The 24,053-nt window shown below is 40.4% G+C and overlaps 1 protein-coding gene and 1 long non-coding RNA gene across 2 annotated transcripts in view; one reads left to right on the top strand and one right to left on the bottom strand.

The window, feature by feature from the left end:
• Positions 1-22,644, bottom strand: part of DIPK1A (divergent protein kinase domain 1A) — a 127,653-nt gene extending 105,009 nt beyond the window's left edge. The window contains exon 1 of the mRNA XM_082477882.1: positions 22,501-22,644. Within this exon, the coding sequence (XP_082334008.1) occupies positions 22,501-22,554 (54 nt within the window). The 5' untranslated portion in view covers positions 22,555-22,644. The remainder of the gene's footprint in view (positions 1-22,500) is intronic.
• Positions 1,209-20,435, top strand: LOC309636588. The gene is made up of 2 exons (XR_014250088.1): positions 1,209-3,687; positions 8,982-20,435. It is a non-coding gene; the product is annotated as an uncharacterized lncRNA (long non-coding RNA).
• Positions 22,645-24,053: the final 1,409 nt, after the last annotated feature.

Below are 24,053 nucleotides of genomic sequence, written 5' to 3'. Positions count from 1 at the left end.
AGTTAAAATTCATATCAGGACTTTTACTTCAAGATGGTAGATTGAGGATATATATTTACTACTTAAAGCTTGCAAAACCACACTGAAAGAAGGGAGACAAAAGAAGCAATGAAAGTTTAATATCAAAAGGAAGGGGAAGTAGGGGGGTTCACCAGTGGATGAAAGATCCAACAAATTTCTAGAATTCAAAAAGCAGATGGAATTGTGTTGACGGATGAGATGGGCAAAGAAAGCCATAGCCCAGAATACTCCACAAAGCAACCTAAAGGAGCTGGAAGCCAAACTGCTTGTTGGAATGCTAGAAGGAATCTAGAGAGCCAATCTGCCCTGGAACACCTGATGGCTCTGGGCTCTGGGCCAGAGGTACGAGGGAGGGCAGGAGTGAGAAGTGGGGCTGAAGACAGTGGGGATACTTGAAGGTCTGTACCTGGAACTGCGCTGGTTGGCACCTCCATCTGCTTCCCCCACCCCCATGCAGATCACAGGCAGCCTGGCATTAACCCACAGTTGAAAAACCAGATAGCTGAAGGAACAAACAACCTGGGGAAAGCCAAGGCTTCTAATGGTAGTACAGTCTGCCCAGGATAAAGCACTCCTCTGACACGGGGCCCCCAGAGCCTGAGCACAGGCTCACCCCAGAGCAAGAAGGCCAGCCAACGCACCCCACCTACACAGAGGGCACAGTCAGCCATCCACTCAGGTGATAGGTCTACGGGGAAAAGAGACCCACTTTTCAAATAGCAGAGGAAATCCACACCAGTTTCTCATCCCTGCTTTCTAAAATATGAATAGACGACCAAGGCACATGGAAAAATCCAGCAGCATGAAAAAGAAGAGCTAAGAAAAATATATAGGAAAAGGAATCCTGAGGGGAACAAATATAATTAAGGGACATAAGAAAATAAAATATATATTTTTTAAAAACTACTATAATCAAAAGATTCCAGAGGGTATTACATGCATATAAACTAGGAATAGGAAACCACACACACAGAAAAGGAACAAAGAACTTAACAGAAGTCTTTTAAATTAAATTTAAAAGTCAGAATTTGAAGAGTGATTAGAAAAGGAAAAAATCAACAGATGAACTGGAAAACAAAACTGAGAAACTCAGAATGAGAGTGTACGGATAAAAAGATGGAAAATAATAAAGAAACTGTGAGAGATACAAAGAGCCAATCCAAGAGGTGCAACATTTGACTAATAAGAGGCCCCCAAAAGAGGGAACAGAAAAAAGAGAAGGGAGAAGCTATTAATTAATAGAATTCCCCAGAGTTGAAGAAACACCCAAGTCTTAAGATTGAAAGGGCTGGGGGCTTCTCTGGTGGCGCAGTGGTTAAGAATCCGCCTGCCAATGGAGGGGACATGGGTTTGAGCCCTGGCCCAGGAAGATCCCACATGCCGCGGAGCAACTAAGCCCGTGCGCCACAACTACTAAGCCTGCACTCTAGAGCCCGTGAGCCACAACTACTGAGCCCGCATGCCGCAACTAATGAAGCCCACGCACCTAGAGCCCGTGCTCCACAAGAGAAGCCGCCACAATGAGAAGCCCATGCGCCGCAACGTAGAGTAGCTCCCGCTCGCCGCAACTAGAGAAACCCCATGTACAGCAACAAAGACCCAACGCAGCCGAAGATAATAAATAAATAAAATAAATTAAAAAAAAAAAAATTGAAAGGGCTGAGTGCTTAATACAATCAACTGATAAAAGACCCACATTTATACATTTCCTCATGGAATTCCAAAACAAATATAAAAAGGAGACACTGAACAGGAAAAACAGGTCACCCACCAAGGACTGACAATCAAACTGGCTTCTTGTCAGCAACAGAGGATGTTAGAAGACAATGTCTTCACGGTTTTAAAGAAAATTATTTTCAGCCCAGAATTCTGCACCTAACCTAACTACAAACAAAGGTACAATAAAGACAGTTTTAGACATGACTCAGAAAGTTTACTTCCCACACATCCTTTCTAAAGAACTTATTTCAGGATATACCCCAGTAAAATTATGGCATAAATCAGAACAGTGGAAGACCCAGGATCCTAAGAACAGTGATTCTAACATAGAAGAATGGAGGAAAACCCTTGGAAGACAGCTGTGCAGTATGAAGCATTTGGTCATGAAGGGGGATTCCACAGAATATGGAAAAAGTGAGGCTATGGTAAAGGCATATTATGCCAAAAAAAAAAAAAAAAAAAGCAATTAGGAACTCCCTGAAAATTAAAAAGAAAGAAAAAGACAAATGTCACAAAAAAGCTTCATTTCAAGTAAGCACACTTACATATCCTAATTATAAGGAACTGGAATATGAGAAAAGGGGATGTAGTTGTTATTGATCTTACAGTCTTGAGAGCCAAGGGGTCATGACCCCGGCCCTGGAGAAAATGTAATCCCAGCACACAAATTGGCTCTGCACTAAATATAGAATGATATTTTAGGGGGTACTAAAAATAGAGAGGCCCTTCATCTTAGGCCAGAATTAACTTTGATGTGGTTGGTCTCAAGATGTAAATTTCAGGACCCTAAGAGAAAGACTGGCCAAAACTGCTTTACTCTCATTTTATTTTCTATAATTGTGGCATCAAATGATAGCCAGTTCCTACCTGCAGTGCCTTCCTCGAAGATGAAAGTTGTTTTCATTATTCAAATGGTCTAGGACTCCAAAACTAGCTCAGTTCACTTGGATTTGAGGGGCAGATAACATAATAAATGTCTGCTTCCTAGAGCTGAGCATAACCAGGTAACCATTCCATAGAAGACAGTATATTGACTGCTGCTCAGGGGAGAAACTGTGGCTCAGAGTGATCTCAAATCATAACTCTGTTACTTCACTACAGATCCCAAAGGCTAGGCTTTAAATTATGATTCTTTAGTAGGAATATTAAAAGGCAAGCAAGCATGATTTCTAAGCAAAAAGAAACTTTCTATAGAGAATGTGCAAATATCACATGTTCTCTTCCCTATCGGCAAAAATATGGTTTAGCTTCTGGAAAGGGACAAATCCTTGGAGTAATTTGCTTAATAACAAAAGGCATTTGTCCCAGTAATTCTACCCACTTTCCTGACAAGGAGAAAATAACTTCATGCTGCAGTCAATGGATCTCAGGTTTACAAGGGAGATTTTTCCTTTATGGAAGAATTAACAAGTCATGATAATATAATACTGTTTATAGTTTTCATCTTTTAGAGTCAACTTATTTGGAGATTTGGTTATTGTCACAGGACAAAATATAAAAGTTATCAACTTTGACAATGTAAAAGTGTTGCTGGACTTCCCTGGTGGCGCAGTGGTTAAGAATCCACCTGCCAATGCAGGCGACACAGGTTTGATCCCTGCTCCGGGAAGATCCCACATGCTGCAGAGCAACTAAGCCCATGCGCCACAACTACTGAGCCTGCGCTCTAGAGCCCGCGAGCCACATCTACTGAGCCCGCGTGCCACAACTACGGAAGCCCGCACACCTAGAGCCTGTGCTCCGCAATAAGAGAAGCCACCTCCATGAGAAGCCCACGCATTGCAATGAAAAGTGGCCCCCACTCTCTGCAACTAGAGAAAACCCGCACACAGCAATGAAGACCCAACACAGCCAAAAAAAAAAAAAAAGTGTTGCTGACAGAAACTGGGAAAACCAGATGAAAAACAGAACATGTTCTAATGTCCCTTCTTAAAAAGGGAGGAGTAGGTTACAGAAAGATAGAGAAGATGAAAAGGCAGAGGGCTATGTACCAGATGAAGGAACAAGAAAAAAAACCCAGAAAAACAACTAAATGAAGTGGAGATAGGCAACCTTCCAGAAAAAGAATTCAGAATAATGATAGTGAAGATGATCCAGGACCTCGGAATAAGAATGGAGGCAAAGATTGAGAAGATGCAAGAAATGATTAACAAAGACCTAGAAGAATTAAAGAACAAACAAACAGAGATGACCAATACAATAACTGAAATGAAAACTACACTAGAAGGAATCAATAGCAGAATAACTGAGGCAGAAGAACGGATAAGTGACCTGGAAGACAGAATGGTGGAATTCACTGCTGTGGAACAGACTAAAGAAAAAAGAATGAAAAGAAATGAAGACAGCCTAAGAGACCTCTGGGACAACATTAAACGCAACAACATTCACATTATAGGGGTCCCAGAAGGAGAAGAGAGAGAGAAAGGACCAGAGAAAATATTTGAAGAGATTATAGTCGAAAACTTCCCTAACATGGGAAAGGAAATAGCCACCCAAGTCCAGGAAGTGCAGAGAGTCCCATACAGAATAAACCCAAGGAGAAACACGCCGAGACACATAGTAATCAAAGTGGTAAAAATTAAAGACAAAGAAAAATTATTGAAAGCAGCAAGGGAAAAACGACAAATAACATACAAGGGGACTCCCATAAGGCTAACAGCTGATTTCTCAGCAGAAACTCTGCAAGCCAGAAGGGAGTGGCATGATATACTTAAAGTGATGAAAGGGAAGAACCTACAACCAAGATTACTCTACCCGGCAAGGATCTCATTTAGATTTGATGGAGAAATCAAAAGCTTTACAGACAAGCAAAAGCTAAGAGAATTCAGCACCACCAAACCAGCTCTACAACAAATGCTAAAGGAACTTCTCTAAGTGGGAAACACAAGAGAAGAAAAGGACCTACAAAAACAAACACAAAACTATTAAGAAAATGGTCATAGGAACATACTTATCGATAATTACCTTAAACGTGAATGGATTAAATGCCCCAACCAAAAGACATAGACTGGCTGAATGGATACAAAAACAAGACCCATATATATGCTGTCTACAAGAGACCCACTTTAGACCTAGAGACACATACAGACTGAAAGTGAGGGGATGGAAAAAGATATTCCATGCAAATGGAAATCAAAAGAAAGCTGGAGTAGCTATACTCATATCAGATAAAATAGACTTTAAAATAAAGAATGTTACAAGAGACAAGGAAGGACACTACATAATGATCCAGGGGTCAATCCAAGAAGAAGATATAACAATTATAAATATATATGCACCCAACATAGGAGCACCTCAATACATAAGGCAACTGCTAACAGGTATAAAAGAGGAAATCGACAGTAACACAATAATAGTGGGGGACTTTAACACCTCACTTACACCAATGGACAGATCATCCAAAATGAAAATAAATAAGGAAACAGAAGCTTTAAATGACACAATAGACCAGATAGATTTAATTGATATATATAGGACATTCCATCCAAAAACAGCAGATTACACGTTCTTCTCAAGTGCGCACGAAACATTCTCCAGGATAGATCACATCTTGGGTCACAAATCAAGCCTCAGTAAATTTAAGAAAATTGAAATCATATCAAGCATCTTTTCTGACCACAACGCTATGAGATTAGAAATGAATTACAGGGAAAAAAACGTAAAAAAGACAAACACATGGAGGCTAAACAATACGTTACTAAATAACCAAGAGATCACTGAAGAAATCAAAGAGGAAATAAAAAAATACCTAGAGACAAATGACAATGAAAACACGACGACCCAAAACCTATGGGATGCAGCAAAAGCGGTTCTAAGAGGGAAGTTTATAGCTATACAAGCCTACCTAAAGAAACAAGAAAAATCTCAAGTAAACAATCTAACCTTACACCTAAAGAAACTAGAGAAAGAAGAACAAACAAAACCCAAAGTTAGCAGAAGGAAAGAAATCATAAAGATCAGAGCAGAAATAAATGAAATAGAAACAAAGAAAACAATAGCAAAGGTCAATAAAACTAAAAGTTGGTTCTTTGAGAAGATAAACAAAATTGATAAGCCATTAGCCAGACTCATCAAGAAAAAGAGGGAGAGGACTCAAATCAATAAAATCAGAAATGAAAAAGGAGAAGTTACAACAGACACCGCAGAAATACAAAGCATCCTAAGAGACTACTACAAGCAACTTTATGCCAATAAAATGGACAACCTGGAAGAAATGGACAAATTCTTAGAAAGGTATAACCTTCCAAGACTGAATCAGGAAGAATTAGAAAATATGAACAGACCAATCACAAGGAATGAAATTGAAACTGTGATTAAAAATCTTCCAACAAACAAAAGTCCAGGACCAGATGGCTTCACAGGTGAATTCTATCAAACATTTAGAGAAGAGCTAACACCCATCCTTCTCAAACTCTTCCAAAAAATTGCAGAGGAAGGAACACTCCCAAACTCATTCTATGAGGCCACCATCACCCTGATACCAAAACCAGACAAAGACACTACAAAAAAAGAAAATTACAGACCAATATCACTGATGAATATAGATGCAAAAATCCTCAACAAAATACTAGCAAACAGAATCCAACAACACATTAAAAGGATCATACACCACGATCAAGTGGGATTTATCCCAGGGATGCAAGGATTCTTCAATGTACGCAAATCAATCAATGTGATACACCATATTAACAAATTGAAGAATAAAAACCATATGATCATCTCAATAGATGCAGAAAAAGCTTTTGACAAAATTCAACACCCATTTCTGATAAAAACTCTCCAGAAAGTGGGCATAGAGGGAACCTACCTCAACATAATAAAGGCCATATATGACAAACCCACAGCAAACATCATTCTCAATGGTGAAAAACTGAAAGCATTTCCTCTAAGATCAGGAACGAGACAAGGATGTCCACTCTCACCACTATTATTCAACATAGTTCTGGAAGTCCTAGCCATGGCAATCAGAGAAGAAAAAGAAATAAAAGGAATACAAATTGGAAAAGAAGAAGTAAAACTGTCACTGTTTGCGGATGACATGATACTATACATAGAGAATCCTAAAACTGCCACCAGAAAACTGCTAGAGCTAATTAATGAATATGGTAAAGTTGCAGGATACAAAATTAATGCACAGAAATCTCTTGCATTCCTATACACTAATGATGAAAAATCTGAAAGAGAAATTATGGAAACACTCCCATTTACCATTGCAACAAAAAGAATAAAATACCTAGGAATAAACCTACCTAGGGAGACAAAAGACCTGTATGCAGAAAACTATAAGACACTGATGAAAGAAATTAAAGATGATACCAACAGATGGAGAGATATACCATGTTCTTGGATTGGAAGAATCAACATTGTGAAAATGAGTATACTACCCAAAGCAATCTACAGATTCAATGCAATCCCTATCAAATTACCAATGGCATTTTTTACGGAGCTAGAACAAATCATCTTAAAATTTGTATGGAGACACAAAAGACCCCGAATAGCCAAAGCAGTCTTGAGGCAAAAAAATGGAGCTGGAGGAATCAGGCTCCCTGACTTCAGACTATATTACAAAGCTACAGTAATCAAGACAATATGGTACTGGCACAAACACAGAAACATAGATCAATGGAACAAGATAGAAAGCCCAGAGATTAACCCACGCACCTATGGTCAACTAATCTATGACAAAGGAGGCAAAGATATACAATGGAGAAAAGACAGTCTCTTCAATAAGTGGTGCTGGGAAAACTGGACAGCTACATGTAAAAGAATGAAATTAGAATACTCCCTAACACCATACACAAAAATAAACTCAAAATGGATTAGACACCTAAATATAAGACTGGACACTATAAAACTCTTAGAGGAAAACATAGGAAGAACACTCTTTGACATAAATCACAGCAAGATCTTTTTTGATCCACCTCCTAGAGTAACGGAAATAAAAACAAAAATAAACAAGTGGGACCTAATGAAACTTCAAAGCTTTTGCACAGCAAAGGAAACCATAAACAAGACGAAAAGACAACCCTCAGAATGGGAGAAAATATTTGCAAATGAATCAACGGACAAAGGATTAATCTCCAAAATATATAAACAGCTCATTCAGCTCAATATCAAAGAAACAAACACCCCAATCCAAAAATGGGCAGAAGACCTAAATAGACATTTCTCCAAAGAAGACATACAGACGGCCACGAAGCACATGAAAAGATGCTCAACATCACTAATTATTAGAGAAATGCAAATCAAAACTACAATGAGGTATCACCTCACTCCTGTTAGAATGGGCATCATCAGAAAATCTACAAACAACAAATGCTGGAGAGGGTGTGGAGAAAAGGGAAACCTCTTGCACTGTTGGTGGGAATGTAAATTGATACAGCCACTATGGAGAACAATATGGAGGTTCCTTAAAAAACTAAAAATAGAATTACCATATGACCCAGCAATCCCACTACTGGGCATATACCCAGAGAAAACCGTAATTCAAAAAGACACATGCACCCGAATGTTCATTGCAGCACTATTTACAATAGCCAGGTCATGGAAGCAACCTAAATGCCCATCAACAGACGAATGGATAAAGAAGAAGTGGTACATATATACAATGGAATATTACTCAGCCATAAAAAGGAACGAAATTGGGTCATTTGTTGAGACGTGGATGGATCTAGAGACTGTCATACAGAGTGAAACAGTTCTGGGTGTACTCTGATGATTTTGCAAATATGTTCCTATAAAAGGGTTTCATCTTCAAGAAATTCATGGAAAAGACTCTGACAAGTACAGGTTTCTAGTAACTGACTGTACTGCTGAACTGAATGAATAAGCATTTTCAGAACTCTAATGAAAAACTGATGAACTCATAAAAGTGCTAACAAAAGATCAAGATGAAAAAAAAAATTAATTACATGGGACTGAGTGAACTGATGAGGATGAGTATAATTTTTGTGACTTTCTGTCTGAATTTAAAAAAAAAAAAATCCCACAAGGACTCAGAGGCAAAGAATATACAAATCAATTTTCACTGCAAAGTAAAGGAGCTGTTACAATGGAGGATTACTGGACTGAATGTCAATATTATGACATAGTATGAGTGTGTTTCATGTTTGGTAATGGCAATCATTGTTGCTTTTGTTGTGGTCATCCATGTACAATGCTTGGTGTCAGTCTATTTATCTCTTGTAAAAATAAAATACAGTGTGTGTGTGTGTGAAAAAAAAAAAAAAAGGGAGGAGTAGACAGACTGACAAAAGTGGATGAAATTAGAAAGAGTTGTTATTATCTGAAGTTACTAAGTTAAGCAACAGAAGAAGTAAAATTTAAAACAAACACTGGAAGAGAATGAGATGACCGTAGTGTAAGCAAGCTAAATACTCCTTAAAAGTAGAAAGTCAATAGATATATCTAAAGTTGATAAATCAAGAAACAGAGGTGAAAGTCTATTGTTTAGAGCAGCAGCCCCAAATCATTTTTTATTGTACAATCCTCTCAGGGAAAATATTTTAGAGCACAAATCCCTAACATTTGTATATTTACTTATTTATACTCTATATAAAATTATGATTATATTAACCTATTATTTGTATACTGTGACTCACACAGTAATAGAAATTAAAAGTATATAAGAATAATTTTGAATTCTTTTTATTGTGGGGGGGGAAATTTTTATTGTGGGGGGGGAATGCTTATTATAATAATGAACCGAAAACAAAAAATCATCAGCTATTCTGACAAAAACATTTTAAGATATAAAAAGTATATGAGAATAAATACAATTTCAAATAATTTCTTCCAGTACCCAAATTCAGCATCACATGCACCTCCCAGGGTGTGTGCAGTTCCCTTTAGACACACAGCTCTAGAAGTTAGAGGTTTAGCCACCGGGAAATCCAAAAAGATAAGTGATTCAAGGAGGCTACCTTTCGGGAGCAAAGCTGGGGGTAAGGAGAAGTGGAAGGGGAGACTTATGATTTGCATCATAAGCTCACCTATACTATTTTACTTATTGCATACACATTTTCTTTCATATAAGTAATTAGTTAATCTGATCAACTCCATAAAACTCTATGTCTGGATTCAGTCCTTCAACAAACATTTATTGAACAGCTGCTTTGGGCTAGGCACAGGGGATAAAGAGAGGAAACTGACATCTTGGCTGTCAGGGAGATCACAGTCTGGGGCTCAGAAGAAAGATATGAAAATCACTGATGACAATTCAATATCATAACTGCTGTAAGAGAAGTGTGTGCCAGATATCATGTACCCACAGTGTGGGGCACAAAAGAGGTACACTAATACCATGTGGGATGTTAGGGAGGAATTGCTGAAAGGTCACTTCCTCTCTGAGTTGAAACCTAAAGGACAAGCAGAAAACTGAGAATAAACCAGGTAAAGAGGGATGCAGGGAAATGGGGGAAGGGCATTCTAGGGCAAAGAGGAAATGGTGGGGTAGAGAGGTTGACATGTGAGAGAGAAGCACAGTGTGTTGGGAAACTGGAAGTTTTTCAGAATTGCTAGAGCAAACAGTGCATGAGATGGCAGTGGCAGGAATGAAACAGCAAGATAGGAAGGGACCAGAAACAAAGAGCCATGCTCAGAACTCTGCTTAGTCTACTGAAGGCAATGGTAAGCCACTGAAGGATTTCACTGGTAGGGAGGGAGATTAGATCAGATTGGCGTTTTGGGAAAGACTGCTCTGGAAGTAATGTGGAGGGTGGGTCTGAAAGGGGTAAATGAGGAAGGGCTTTCTGGAGGCTATTACAGTGGGCCTCATGAGACAAAAGGAGAGAATCACAGTACCAGCAGGAGACAAACGGCCAATAGGTACATGAAAAGGTGCTCACTATCACTAATCATCAGAGAAATGCAAATCAAAATCACAATGAGCTATCACTTCACACCTGTTAGAATGGCTATATCAAAAAGACAAGAGACAACTATGTTGGCCAGGATGTGGAGAAAAGGGAACCCTAGTGCACTACTGATGGGAATGTAAGTTGGTTCAGCCACTATGGAAAACAGTATGGAGATTCTGCAAAGAATAAAAAATAGAACTACCATATGATCCAGCATTCCTACTTCTGGGTATATAACCAAAGGAAGTGAAAATAGGATCTCAAAGAGATAGCTGCATTCCCATGGTCACTGCAGCATTATTCACAATAGCCAAGACATGGAAACAACCTAAGAGTCCAAAGTGTCCACTGGAAGATGAATGGATAAAGAAAATGTGGCATATACATACACCATGTATACATACATGTATACATGTATACATACAGCCATGAGAAAGAAGGAAATACTACCATTTGCAACAAAATAGATGGACCTTGAAGGCATTATGCTAAGTGAAATAAGCCAGACAGAAAGAAAAATACTACATGGTATATCATTTATATGCAGAATCTAAAAATTTTTTAAAAAGTCAAAGTCTTAGAGAGTAGAAAAATGGCTACCAGAGGCTGGGAGGTGGGGAAAACAGGGAGAGGCCAATAAAAGGCCAGTAAAACCTTACAGCTGCACAATGAATAACGTCTGAGGATCTAATGTAAAACATGGTGACTATAGTTGATAACACTGTATTTTTTTTTTTTAAAGATGATGCAATCAAAAGTTATTTAGGAGATGCACTAGTGGAATTGCTGAGGGATTAAACATGAGGGTAAGGAAAGAGGGAGAGTCTAGAAGGACTTGGGTATATTTATCTCTTGAGTAACTGGAGAGTATCACTAACTGAAATAGGGAAAGAAGCAATTTGGGGGCAGGACTTTAGCTTTGGACATGTTGAATACGAAGTGCTATCTAGAGGTAGATATCAAATAAGCAGCTAGATGCAAATCTGAAGTTCTGGGTGGGGAGGTTTGGGCTGGTGATACAGAGTTGAGACCCATTAGTATTTGGGTTGTAGTGGAAGCCACGTGAAGAGATGCAATTACCCAAGGAGACTACAAAGTGAGAAGTAGAGAAGCTTGGAGTCCTGAGGAAAGCAGGGGGCAAAGGAAGATGAGATTGAAAGGAAAGTGGAATAAAGGATAGAATAAGAATAAAGGAAGGTCAGAGGAGCAAAGAAGTAGTGAGTGACCAAAGAAGAGTAGCTGAAATGACAGAACATGTGATCCTGACTGAATAGGGAAAAGAGGGAAGCCAGAGGAGGTTGGCAGATTGGAAGAAATGGGGGTGGCAAGAGCCTCAATTATAATGACAATGATGAGGAAGGATGATACGATGGTGCTGGTGGTAACAGTAAAGAGTAAGAATGTGAAAGAGACAGCAGTGTGTGCTTAGCGTGAGCTATTGGAGTTCAATATCTCAGAGTCATTACACAATATTTTTGAATATATGTACTGTACTATATCATTTTGCATATCCTGAGTACTATATGCTTAGGATAAAGGACAAGACCAGAGTAATAAACAGGCTCTGCCTTCACTGGATATGAATTTAGTTCTACTGGATCAGGTGTGACTGAAAAATCTTATAAGCTGGCACATTAAAACAAAACCAAGCATTGTCTTCTTTAAGGGGTAAAGAACAAGAGTATTAATTACAGTAATAAACAGAAAGAAATAGGTTACATTTTAAAGAACCTTTTCTTAGAGTTCATAAAGTGATACTTTTCCACTTTTACTTCAGTTTGTACAAGGATACAAAAGATTCAAGAACAGTATCTATTGTAAAAACAAGTATCACCACATGTGGTTGTTCAGCAGCTATTTATTTGTACTTTCCTTCCTTTAATAAGTATGCAAGATTCCTCTCATAGTAACTGCTGGAATGATAAATACAATGATAACTCTCTTATAAAATCTTTTCTTTGGCAATATCTTAAAACCTAATAGTAAAGGGGGAAAAAACAAAATATTTTAGGAAATGATTGATTTTTTTAAACTGTCAGAATTTTCAGTTGTATTCTTTCTGGGGTAGACAGAATTCTAAAGCTGTCTCCCAACATTCCCACTCCCTGGTTATTTAATCAAACACTAATCTAGATGCTGCTGTGAAGAGACTTAAAATAGAGATATTATCTTGGATTATGCAGGTGGACCCAATGTAATCATATGAACCCTTAAAAGCAGAAGAGGAAGGAGTCAGAGAGATGAGGCAGAGAAAGGTAGAAAAGGGCTGAGGCAGAAGAAGTCAGAGACACTGGAAACATTCGAAGGACTCCACCCACGGTTACTGGCTTTGACGATGGAGAAAAGAAGCCACGAACCCAGAAATGGAGGCAGCCTCTAGAAGCTGAGAACAACCCCCAGCCAACAGCCAGCAAGGAAATGGAGCCTTCAGTCCTACTACAGCATGGAACTGAATTCTGAAAGCAATCTGAAAGAGCCTGGAAATCAATTCATTCCCAGAGCTCCAGAAAGAAACTCAACCCTACTGATGCCTTGATTTTCAACCTTGTGAAACCTGGAGCAGAGAACCAGCTGGGCCATACCGTCCTGGGATTTCTAACCTTCAGAAGTGTGAGATACGGGTACAAATAAATGTGTGTTGTTTTAAGCTGCTAAATCTGTGGCAATTTGTTATAGGACCACTGGGAAACTAACAATGCTTTCTTTAATCCCTGACTTCAAACATGCTCTATCAAATCTCATTTTCTTAACCCTTAATGTAACTTTGGAGAGAGTTCATTCATTTCTAGTCAGCCTCAGTTATTATGAAGTCCAGCCTAATTAATTTTCTCCCAACCTTTTATTTTGAAAATGTTTAAATCTACAGAAAATTTAGAGGAATAGTGCAATTAATACCCTTATGCTGTATGCCTATATTAATCAATTGCTAACATTGTCCTACATTTGTTTGCTTTCTCACTTTCTCTAAATGTATTTAAATATCTCTCCCTCTTCCTCTTTCTCCTTCTTAGGAAAGAAAAGGGAGTTCTGTTTACAATAACCCATAACCCTGTTGAATAAACATCATTTTGAAACAATAAATCAAGAAGAAACTTTTTCTAAAGAAGACATGAAAATGGCTAAACAAGCACACGAAAAGATGCTCAACATCACTAATCATCAGGGAAATGCAAATCCAAACCACGAGATATTACCTCACACTCGTTAGGATGGCCACTAAACAAACAAAAACCCAAAAAACAGAAAATAACAAGTGCTGACAAGGATGTGGAAAAACTGAAGCCCTTGTGCATTGTTGATGGGAATATAAAATGATATAGCCACTGTGGAAAACAGTACAGAGGTTCCTCAAAAAATTAAAAATAGAAGTACCCTATAATGTGGCAATCCCACTTCTGGGGTATATACACAAAATAATTGAAAGCAGGATCTCAAAGAGATACTAGAACTCCCATGTTCACTGCAGCACTATTCATAATAGCCAAGAGGTGGAAGCAACCTAAATGTCCATCGACTGATAAATGGTATACACATACAGTGGAATATTAGTCCACCTTTAAAAAGAAAGAAATCTGTCATACACTACAAGATGGATGAATATTGAGGATATTATGCTAAGTAAAATAAGCCAGTCACAAAAAAAACCAAATACTGCATGATTCTGGGGCTTCCCTGGTGGTGCAGTGGTTAAGAATCCGCCTGCCGGGGCTTCCCTGGTGGCGCAGTGGTTGAGAATCCGCCTGCCAATGCAGGGGACACGGGTTCGAGCCCTGGTCTGGGAAGATCCCACATGCCGCGGGGCAACTGGGCCTGTGAGCCACAACTACTGAGCCTGCGCGTCTGGAGCCTGTACTCCGCAACAAGAGAGGCCGCGATAGCGAGAGGCCCGCGCACCGCGATGAAGAGTGGCCCCCGCTTGCCACAACTGGAGAAAGCCCTCGCACAGAAACGAAGACCCAACACAGCCATAAATAAAATAAATTAAAAAAAAAAAAAAGATGGCTAGCAGGACATCAGAGCCGTTTTAAAAAAAAAAAAAAAAAAAAGAATCCGCCTGCCAATGCAGGGGACAGGGGTTCAAGCCCTGGTCCGGGAAGATCCTACATGCCGTGGAGCAGCTAAGCCCGTGCACCACAACTACTGAACCTGAGCTCTAGAGGCCGCAAGCCATAACTCCTGAAGCCTGGTGCCTAGAGCCCATGCTCTGCAACAAGAGAAGCCACCGCAGTGAGAAGCCCACGCACCGCAACGAAGAGTAGCCCCCGCTCACTGCAACTAGAGAAAGCCCGCACACAGCAACAAAGACCCAACGCAGCCAAAAATAAATAAATAAAATAAGCAATAATAAAATTTAAAAAAAGATACTGCATGATTCTACTTACATGAGTTATCTAAAGAAGTCAAACACATGGAAACAGAAAGTGTAATAGAATGTGGTCACCAGGCTGGTGAGGAGGGGAAAATGAGGAGTTGTTGTGCAACGGGTACAGTTTCAGTTCTGCAAGATGAAAAAGTTCTACAGATCTGTTGCCAAAAATGCACATATGTTAACAGTCCTATACTGTACACTTAAAAATGGTTAAGATGGTAAACTTTATACTGTGTGTTTTGGCCACAATAAAAAACAAAACAAAGGAAAAAAAAAACATACCCACAATATCATGATCATACCTAAAAAGATAATTATTTAATTTCATTAAATAGTCATCAAAAAAATCCCCTACTATTTCTAAAGAAAAATTCATCCACTAATATTTTGGGTTTTTAAAACATGTTCATTTTATAGTATCCTGGGTTTTCTAAACTCATATACTTTCTAGATTAAAGGGTTTTAAAGGAAGATTATTCACAAAATAATTTGAATGTCTAGAAATAGATACGTTAAGAATGTGAGACATTTATCTTTTCAATCAATGTAAAAAGATGGTATTTAACAGAATAGTATAGTATTGTTTTTCAAAGTAACTTTAAAAAATGAAAACCTCTAAAAAAAGAAAACTTCTATAAAGAATACAAAACAACATTAAGATGAAAAACTGAGGCACTGGGAAGATGACAATGAAGAAACTTTTTTACTATATGCTACAGCCTGAAAGTGTGTGAGGATGAAGTCTGCCTGAGAATTCACCATTTCTTTGAGTTTCTAACAGGGGTAGAAAAGCAACTTATAGTAATATCAAAAGGCTGCATTATAATTCTATGCTTGAATTTAAGACACATTATGGGATACAGATGCTCCCTGTGTATTCACAAGTCTCAGAAAGCTAATCATCATTCTGGAGATATAGTTTCAGGCAAAGGCAAAAGTGTAACTCTGAACAGCAGGTATAATAAAGCTATATTATTAAACCATGCTACCTATAGTCCTTCTCCCTTTGGAGAATAGGAAACAACTACTTGCTCTTACTATCCTTAGATTTAGAATAATCCTGTGAGCTGAAAATGAGCAAAAAGCCGTATTAGTCTTACTACCATATTTGTCAACATTATCACTATTACCAGCTAATCCGTATCAGTAACCCTATCTGGCACTAAATCCTGCAAAATATCCACATGAAGTCATAACCAAACTATCTACAGTAGTCATATTTGAAGACTAGTACTAATGTAAGTCAAAGAGCCAGGCAAGTATCAGAAATGTTAAAACAAGCGCCAACACCCTGATTAGAACATGCCATCTATCCATCCATTCATGACAGCCCTACTGAACACATATTGAAACTGTTAGTCATTTTTAAGAGGATGCCTTAAGAAATCTAAAACTTTTGCGATTTAAAGGACTTGAAAAATCTTCAGAAGTACCCAAGTATCTCAGACTTCAAATTCCATTAGAGTTGCACCAGCTTTTTATATGTAACAGGGCATGCAGGCAGAATAACTGGAATGGAAAATGTGTCTAATCTAAGTATAGAGAATTAGCTTAAATTGTCTTAACTTTCATTCTTCCAGGACTTAATGATAGTGAGAAGGAAGAAGGTATTAAAAAGTAAAACCAATGAATTATAGGGCTGCTGTGTTATCAGTCCCACTCAGACTGAGTAAACGCTAAACCAAGTGATTCCTAATTTGTAGAAAACACGATGCTAAAAACAGACAAACCCAGGTGTCATTCTGGGTCACCATGCAGGCCACAAGGAGTATCATCACAATGATGTGTGGAAGAAAAACACTGCCTAAAAATGGTCCAAACTGGTTAACACACCTACAGATTCTGTTCTCAGAGGCAGGATTCTACTCCGTTCAATGTGCCACAACATTTAGCTAGTCCAGGAAGTACTATTTCCCAGGTTAAGTTTTCAACAAAATAGCTAGGAAGGACAACCGCAAGTTAGTGTGCTCTGAGAATACTGCCTGGCCATGAGCTGCCTGTTGCTCAGGTAAATGCTTGTGGGCTATCACAGTCCCTCCTGGCTCACAGAGAGGCCGCAAAGGCAAACAGTGTGCCTGCACCAGTCCTCTGGATGAGGTACTCCCTGCACCAAAAAGCTGGCATTGGTGGAATCTACAACAAGAGGCAGAGAGAAGGACCACATGAATGGGATAAACTCAGTTTCTTTTCTTTCTTTTTTTTTTACAGCTTTATTGAGATATAATTCACAACCATACAGTTTATTCATTTAAAGTACACAATTCAATGGTTCTTAGTATATTCACAGAGTTGTACAAAGCATCAATTTTAGAACACTTCCATTACCACAAAAAGAAATCTCATATCCATTTCCCCCCAACCCTCCCAGCCCCAGGCAACAACTAATCTATTTTCTGTCTTTATAGATATGCCTTTTCTGGACACTTCATATAAATGGAACCATAGACTATGTGATCTTTTGTGAGTGGCTTCTTTCATACAGTGTTTTCAAGGTTCATCCATGTTATAGCACTTATCAATTCTTCATTCTTCTTTATTATTGAATAACATTCTACTACATGGACACACCACATCAGTTCTTTTCTTCACAAGCAGTAGAATCTCTTTTGCTATATAAACAAAACTACAAAAAGTACTTAGGTCCCCACATTAGTCCATAAATGCCTATTTAAGCCATATTACAGCTGAAAACTTATCATAATTGCGTAATACTACGGTTTCTAGAAACATTATCAATCACCACAGTGATATCTGGATTAAAGAAATACTGAGAACGAAGCTCCTTTATAATTAAGTTAATTGTTCACATTTTTTCCCTGTAAATTGCAGTAGGAAGAGGAACTTGCAAGCCCTAAGGCCCGAACACCTCAGGACAAAACTACTTTTTTGACTCCACCCACTTGAAGATGAACAGCAAAACGGCAAGTATACAAAGCCGTTGTCTGCAACTTCCCTCTCTTCTTGCTGGGCCCTTCATCTCTTCCCCCTATCTTTGACATTCAATTCCTTCGGTACTCTTCACCCCTCCCCCTAGTTCCAAACAAAACAAGAACTTTTATATGTGTTGACTAATTACAGCCTCACTTTAAATTAAAATATTACATTTACATGAAAATGTTAATTAAACCAGACATTTTCTAAGACATTCTCCCAAAACCTGAAATGAGAATTCGTTTCCCTGCAAAGAACTTCCGGTAGGAACAAGCTGATAAGCGGAGAGTTTTTTGTTTTGTTTTTACCAAGAGACCCTCTCAAATCATAGTAAACCCACCCCATGGCAAATTGAATTTAGTCAGTCCTCTCAGGGTAATGCATATCTAGGAGGAGAGTGAGAGAAAATAAGGAACTGTTATTAATTTTGTTAGGTGTGATAATGGTATTATGTCTAAAGATATCCTTATCTGTTAGAAATTCATACTGAGGTATTTGGATGAAATGATGTGATACCTGAAATTTGCTTCAAAATACTTTAGTTGGAAAGAGGACATGGGGGAGGGGAGATGAAACAAAATACTGATAATTGTTGAGGGCAAGTGATAAGGTACATGAGAGTTCATTATTCTTTTCTGCTTTATGTATGTATAAAAATTTCCATAGTAAAATACTTTTAAAAAGAGAGAAACTGTTCTGTTCCTGTCACGCAGTCTTTTGTTCCTTCACTTTTCCTTCATAGCACTTACTGTTGTCACTATATATTTCTTTTTTTAAGTTAAATTTTTTTTTAATTTATTTATTTTATTTATTTTTGGCTGTGTTGGGTCTTCGTTGCTGCACGTGGGCTTTCTCTAGTTGCAGTGAACGGGGGCTACTCTTTGTTGAGGTGCGCAGGCTTCTCATTGCAGTGGCTTCTCTTGTTGTGGAGCACGGGCTCTAGGCGTGCGGGCTTCCGTAGTTTGGCACACGGGCTCACTAGCTGTGGTTTGCGGGCTCTAGAGCGCCGGCTCAGTAGTTGTGACGACGCACGGGCTTAGTTGCTCCGCGGCATGTGGGATCTTCCCGGACCAGGGCTCGAACCCGTGTCCCCAGCATTGGCAGGCAGATTCTTAACCACTGCGCCACCAGGGGAGCCCTAAATTAATTTTTATTGGCGTCTAGTTGCTTTACAATGTTGTGTTAACTTCTACTGCACAGCAAAAGGAACCAGCCATACATATACATATATCCCCTCCCTTTTGTGTTTCCCTCCCATTTAGGACACCACAGTGCATTAAGTAGAGATCCCTGTGCTATACAGTATGTTCCGCTCAGTTGTCTATTTTATACGTAGTATCAATAGTGTGTATGTGTCATCCCTGTCTCCCAATTCCTCCCACCCCACCCCCTTCCCCCTTGGTATCCAGACATTTGTTCTCTACATCTGTGTCTCTATTTCTGCTTTGCAAATAAGGCCATCTATACCATTTTTCTAGATTCCACATATATGTGTTAAAATACGATATTTATTTTTGTCTTTCTGACTTACTTCACTCTGTATGACAGTCTCTAGGTCCATCCATGTCTCTACAAATGACCCAATTTTGTTCCTTGTTATGGCTGAGTAATATTCCATTGTATATATGTGCCACATCTTCTTTATCCATTCCTCTGTTGATGGGCATTTAGGTTGTTTCCATGTCCTAGCTATTTAAATAGTGCTGCAATGAACATTTTGGTACATGACTCTTTTTGAATTATGGTTTTCTCTGGGTATATGCCCAGTAGTGGGGTTGCTGGGTCATGTGGTAGTTCTATTATTAGTTTTTTAAGGAACTTTCATACTGTTCTCCATAGTGGCTGTATCAATTTACATTCTCACCAACACTGAAAGAGGGTTCCCTTTTCTCCACACCCCCTCCAGCATTTATTGTTTGTGGATTTTTTGATGATGGCCATTCTGACCGGTGTGAGGTGATACCTCATGTCACTATATATTTCTAAGATTATTTGATTAATATTTGTCTCCCTGACTAGACTTTAAGCTGCATGAGAACCACAAAGGTGTTCTGTTTCGCTCCTGTAGAATCCCTACCACCTCACAGAGTTTCTGGCATGTGAGAGGCATCAACAAATATTTATTAAGTAAATAATGGAGTCAATAAAATTAAGTCATATCATGCCCCCAGATCAATAAATACTCAATAAATAAAAAGGGGGATGGTAGAAAGTCAGGGACCTTTGGTTGAAGGAATTTAACATATTTACCTATATGTATTTACCGTTTAAGTTCATATGCTTCTCTATTAAAAAATGTAGTAAAGGTGTCACAAAATAGATTTAACTTCATCTAGCTAATCCTCACTACATTCATGTGATTACTCAGCTAAGAACTACACTCTCCACTTCACGATATGGAAACTATGGAACTGAAAAGTTGTGAAATTTTTTCAAGGGCATAATGAACCAGATGCACAAATGAACAAAACTCAGCTCTGTCCTCATGCCTCATGCTGTTCCCAAAGGAACATGGTTTTATTCTCAAGAAAAAGAAATATAAAAATAGGAGTACTGTATATGTTAATTCAACTTTCAGTGGCTGAGAAACTGAGTAGCTAGCTGTATAACGGTCTTAGATGAAAATATTTTATTTTGACTTCACCCAAAACAATTTCAAGGTTGAAGCACCTAATGGTAGAGGAAGTATTAAAAACATAAGGTGAGGCATTTAGGCAATAGAGAACAGAAGAAGGCATGACACGAATAATTTGAAGGCCTTTTTGTAAAAGCTGGTTAAATTGAAACAGTATGGTGAGGGACAACTAAAAAGAAAATTCATAAAGAGAATAAATACTAATGCCAAGACAATGTTTAAAACACCAGCGTATCAGGTTCCCAAGTTTTAAATTTATTTATCTCAAATATAATACTATAATCAATAAAGGTTTCTACTTAATCATTATTTTATATAGAAATAGCCTACTAAAATACCACTATGCCCCCAAATCCTTTTGAAATGCTTAAAACCTGAGTTTACCTTAATTTGGTAATAGATAATGATGCACACATTCAGGAAGGCAGAAATACCAAATGTTTCCCATTAACAGAAGCATAACTATTTGTAAAACTAATCTTAACTCAGCCAATCTGAAAGCTCTTGTACTATGGTGCCAAAAAAACTGTCAGAACCACACCTGTGGAGAACACTGAGAACCAAATGAGTCAAAGTCTAAAAGTCTGCCACGAAATCGAAAAAATAAATAAATAGCTAGACAGTTTTAGTTAAGAAAAAACATTTAAAATATCTCAATAAACTTATTTTGAGGATAGAGTCTGGAAAGGTTTTTTTTTTTTTTTCCTCTTACATAAAGGGTTACAAAGAGGTAGCTGGCCTGGGTTGAATTCTAGACGGGGTTGCTCTACTGTTACTCAAGGCACAGTTACTACTGGTGGAGCTGCTACAAAGACTCAGAACGTTCCGTTTTACTCCTATACTCTTCATATCATGGGCTGTCAATCATGCTTCCAACTTGCAGTACATCACTCATTGCAGAGTAATGATTCACACATGCAATTTCCAAACAAAAATGTGAGACTTACTTGCCCCATGACGGTTTCTTCTCAACTTTTAAAATAATTGATAAAAGCACCAGCTGAGCACGAATTCCCATCCCAAAATAATCTATCAATAGCTTTAAGCCTTTTAAGGTAAGCGGTAAAGGAATACTGTCCTCTGAATGCAGAGGCCACTGCAGACCCACGCGAGGCATTGATTTGTAGTTGTTTTTCCACTGGGGTGATGGATTTGCGCTCAGCTACTCACGGTGTCTACTAGGTCCCCCTGGTGACCAACAGTACATGAAGACAGTAGTAGGGTTCGAAGACACAGACTGGCAGCGGAGCAGAGGGTGGAACGGGAAATCATGAAAAATTAACACGCCAACAGTACACATGACATGACTGAGAATTACGTTTGCATTGTTGGGGTATCTGAGATCGGCCAAGACACTGTCCCCTTCCTTTTAAAACGCAAACATCCATCCGCCTCGCTTGGGCTTCCGAGCCCTACCTCCCATTTAAATCACGGGTGTGACGGAGAGACCGAACCAAGGGGTTCAGCCCGAGGCACATGCCGCTTCTCCAGGGTTTGGGGAAAACACTGACGTGACAAATTACCATAATTTTCTAAAATATGGAGGAATGACACACCACCTTTCCTACCACCTACTGAAGACTCAGGACAGATTCGAGAACAGCCTCCCTGAGGGGCCCACCACGGAGGGGGGAAGAGAGCACCGGACCAGGGAGAAGACGGCGGCACGTCCCGAGCCCAGACTGCGAAGCCCCGAACGCGAGGGGCGTAGGGTCGCACCCGGGTCACGTCCCGGGGCTCTCGGGATGCGAGGGGCGCGAGGGCGAGCCCGGGCCGGCCGACATGCGGGGGGCGGCGGGACAGCGGCTGGGGCTGCGGCGCCCGGGCGGCGGGGGAGGGCGCGCCGCCAGGTGCCGGACGGCAGGGGGCAGCGGGGTTCGGGCGGGCGCGGGACCCAGGGAGGGAGGAGGGAGGCGGGCGAGTCCCGCGCAGCGAGAGGGCGCGCGCCGGGCTCGCCGCCGGCCTACCTGGAGGTAACAGGGTTTCCTTAGCCAGGCCCCCGGACAGAGACTCCTCGCCATGGTAATCACACATCGCCCCGCCGCGCCGCAGTCAGAGGCGGACCCGAGCGCTGGCGACCCGGCTCCCCGCCTTCCCCCGCCCCCAGCTCGGCCGGGCCCGCCCACTCCTCCGCCCCCGCGGCGGCGCGCGCCGCGCTTCTCCCGGCCTCGCTGCGGTGACTGCAGCCGGCGGCCCGAGGCCTGGCCTCCTGCTCTGCTCGCCGGGCTGCCGCGGCTGTCAGAGCCGCCGCCGTCTCCGGCATAAAGGGGAGTCGCGCCTCGCCTTGGCCGACACAAATCCAACTGCGCCTCGCGCTTAAAGGGGAGGCGTGCGGAGGAGGGGTGGGGCGCCGCGGAAGCGGGGGTGTCGCACCCTCGGACCCGGGAGGGGCTGGCCGGGCAGGGTGAGGGCTTGCGCCCCGCGGACGGGAGAGCCTAGCGCTCAGACGACGCCGACCTAAGTGCCTGCTCCCGGCTCCCCGCTCCCAGCGTTGCGCGTTCCGCCACCCCGCCCGGAGGGTCTGACGCTCCCTTTGGACTCTGCTCCTTCAGGCCGGACGTGTCTGGGCGGGTTGCGTGGAAATTCAAGGGAAGCTTGGGGCTCCTTCCCGGGGGACCGGCTTTTTCTCCTTGGAGCACGGTGGTCCGTTTGGCCGCAGGAGGCGCCGGCGGGCGCATCCCCTGAGCGAACGCAGACGGGGCTCCCCTCTGCTGAAGTCAACGTGCCCGCCAAATACAGTTCTCCTCTAACGGCCTTCAACTTTTTTCCTGAGTACTTTTTTAAAAGTCTGACCTTTTGGGTCTGTATTGTTTTCAGACAGCTTCAGAGTTTTCCTGGCCCCACCCAGGAACCCTGCGTCAAAAGAAAAAAAGAAAAATATTACTGAATTAAATACAGTACTGAAGACAGTAGACCTGGGACGTGGCATAGCTACTCAGTTAAGGCTACATAACACAGGGTGTGGTGTCTTTCTTTTGACAGTGAAGTCCAAATAAGGGAAAAAAACAGCCACCCTAGCGGGAGAACAGCTGTTGATCCTAATAACTTGTAATGGAGGAAGATGTTTTTGCTTCTTTTTACCCGGTATACCACCTTTTCACGTGACGCCAACAAAGTTTAGGTGGCCACTTAGAACTCATTCGGGCCTGTTGCTCTGACAAGAGTTTTCCCCAGAAGCAAACCTTTACTCACTATTACTGTGGTTTTTACCTAAACTTTGTTCTAGTGCTTTCCGTTTATGAAGAGATGCTTTCTTGTCTGCCCCTCCCCCAAACCAAGTACAGACACAGGTTTAAAACCTGTGTGGTATTTTATTACCACGTATAAAACTCAGAGGAAAACATAGGAAGAACACTCTCTGACATAAATCACAGCAAGATTTTTTTGATCCACCTCCTAGAGTAATGGAAATAAAAACAAAAATAAATGGGACTTAATGAAACTTAAAAGCTTTGGCACAGCAAAGGAAACTATAAACAAGATGAAAAGGCAACCCTCAGAATGGGAGAAAATATTTGCA

The sequence above is a fragment of the Balaenoptera physalus genome (assembly GCF_965194825.1).
Source record: "Balaenoptera physalus genome assembly, chromosome: 1".
Lineage (NCBI taxonomy): Eukaryota > Metazoa > Chordata > Mammalia > Artiodactyla > Balaenopteridae > Balaenoptera > Balaenoptera physalus.
The sequence above is the reverse complement of the archived record's forward strand: the minus strand, read 5'-3'. Positions and strand labels throughout refer to the sequence as shown.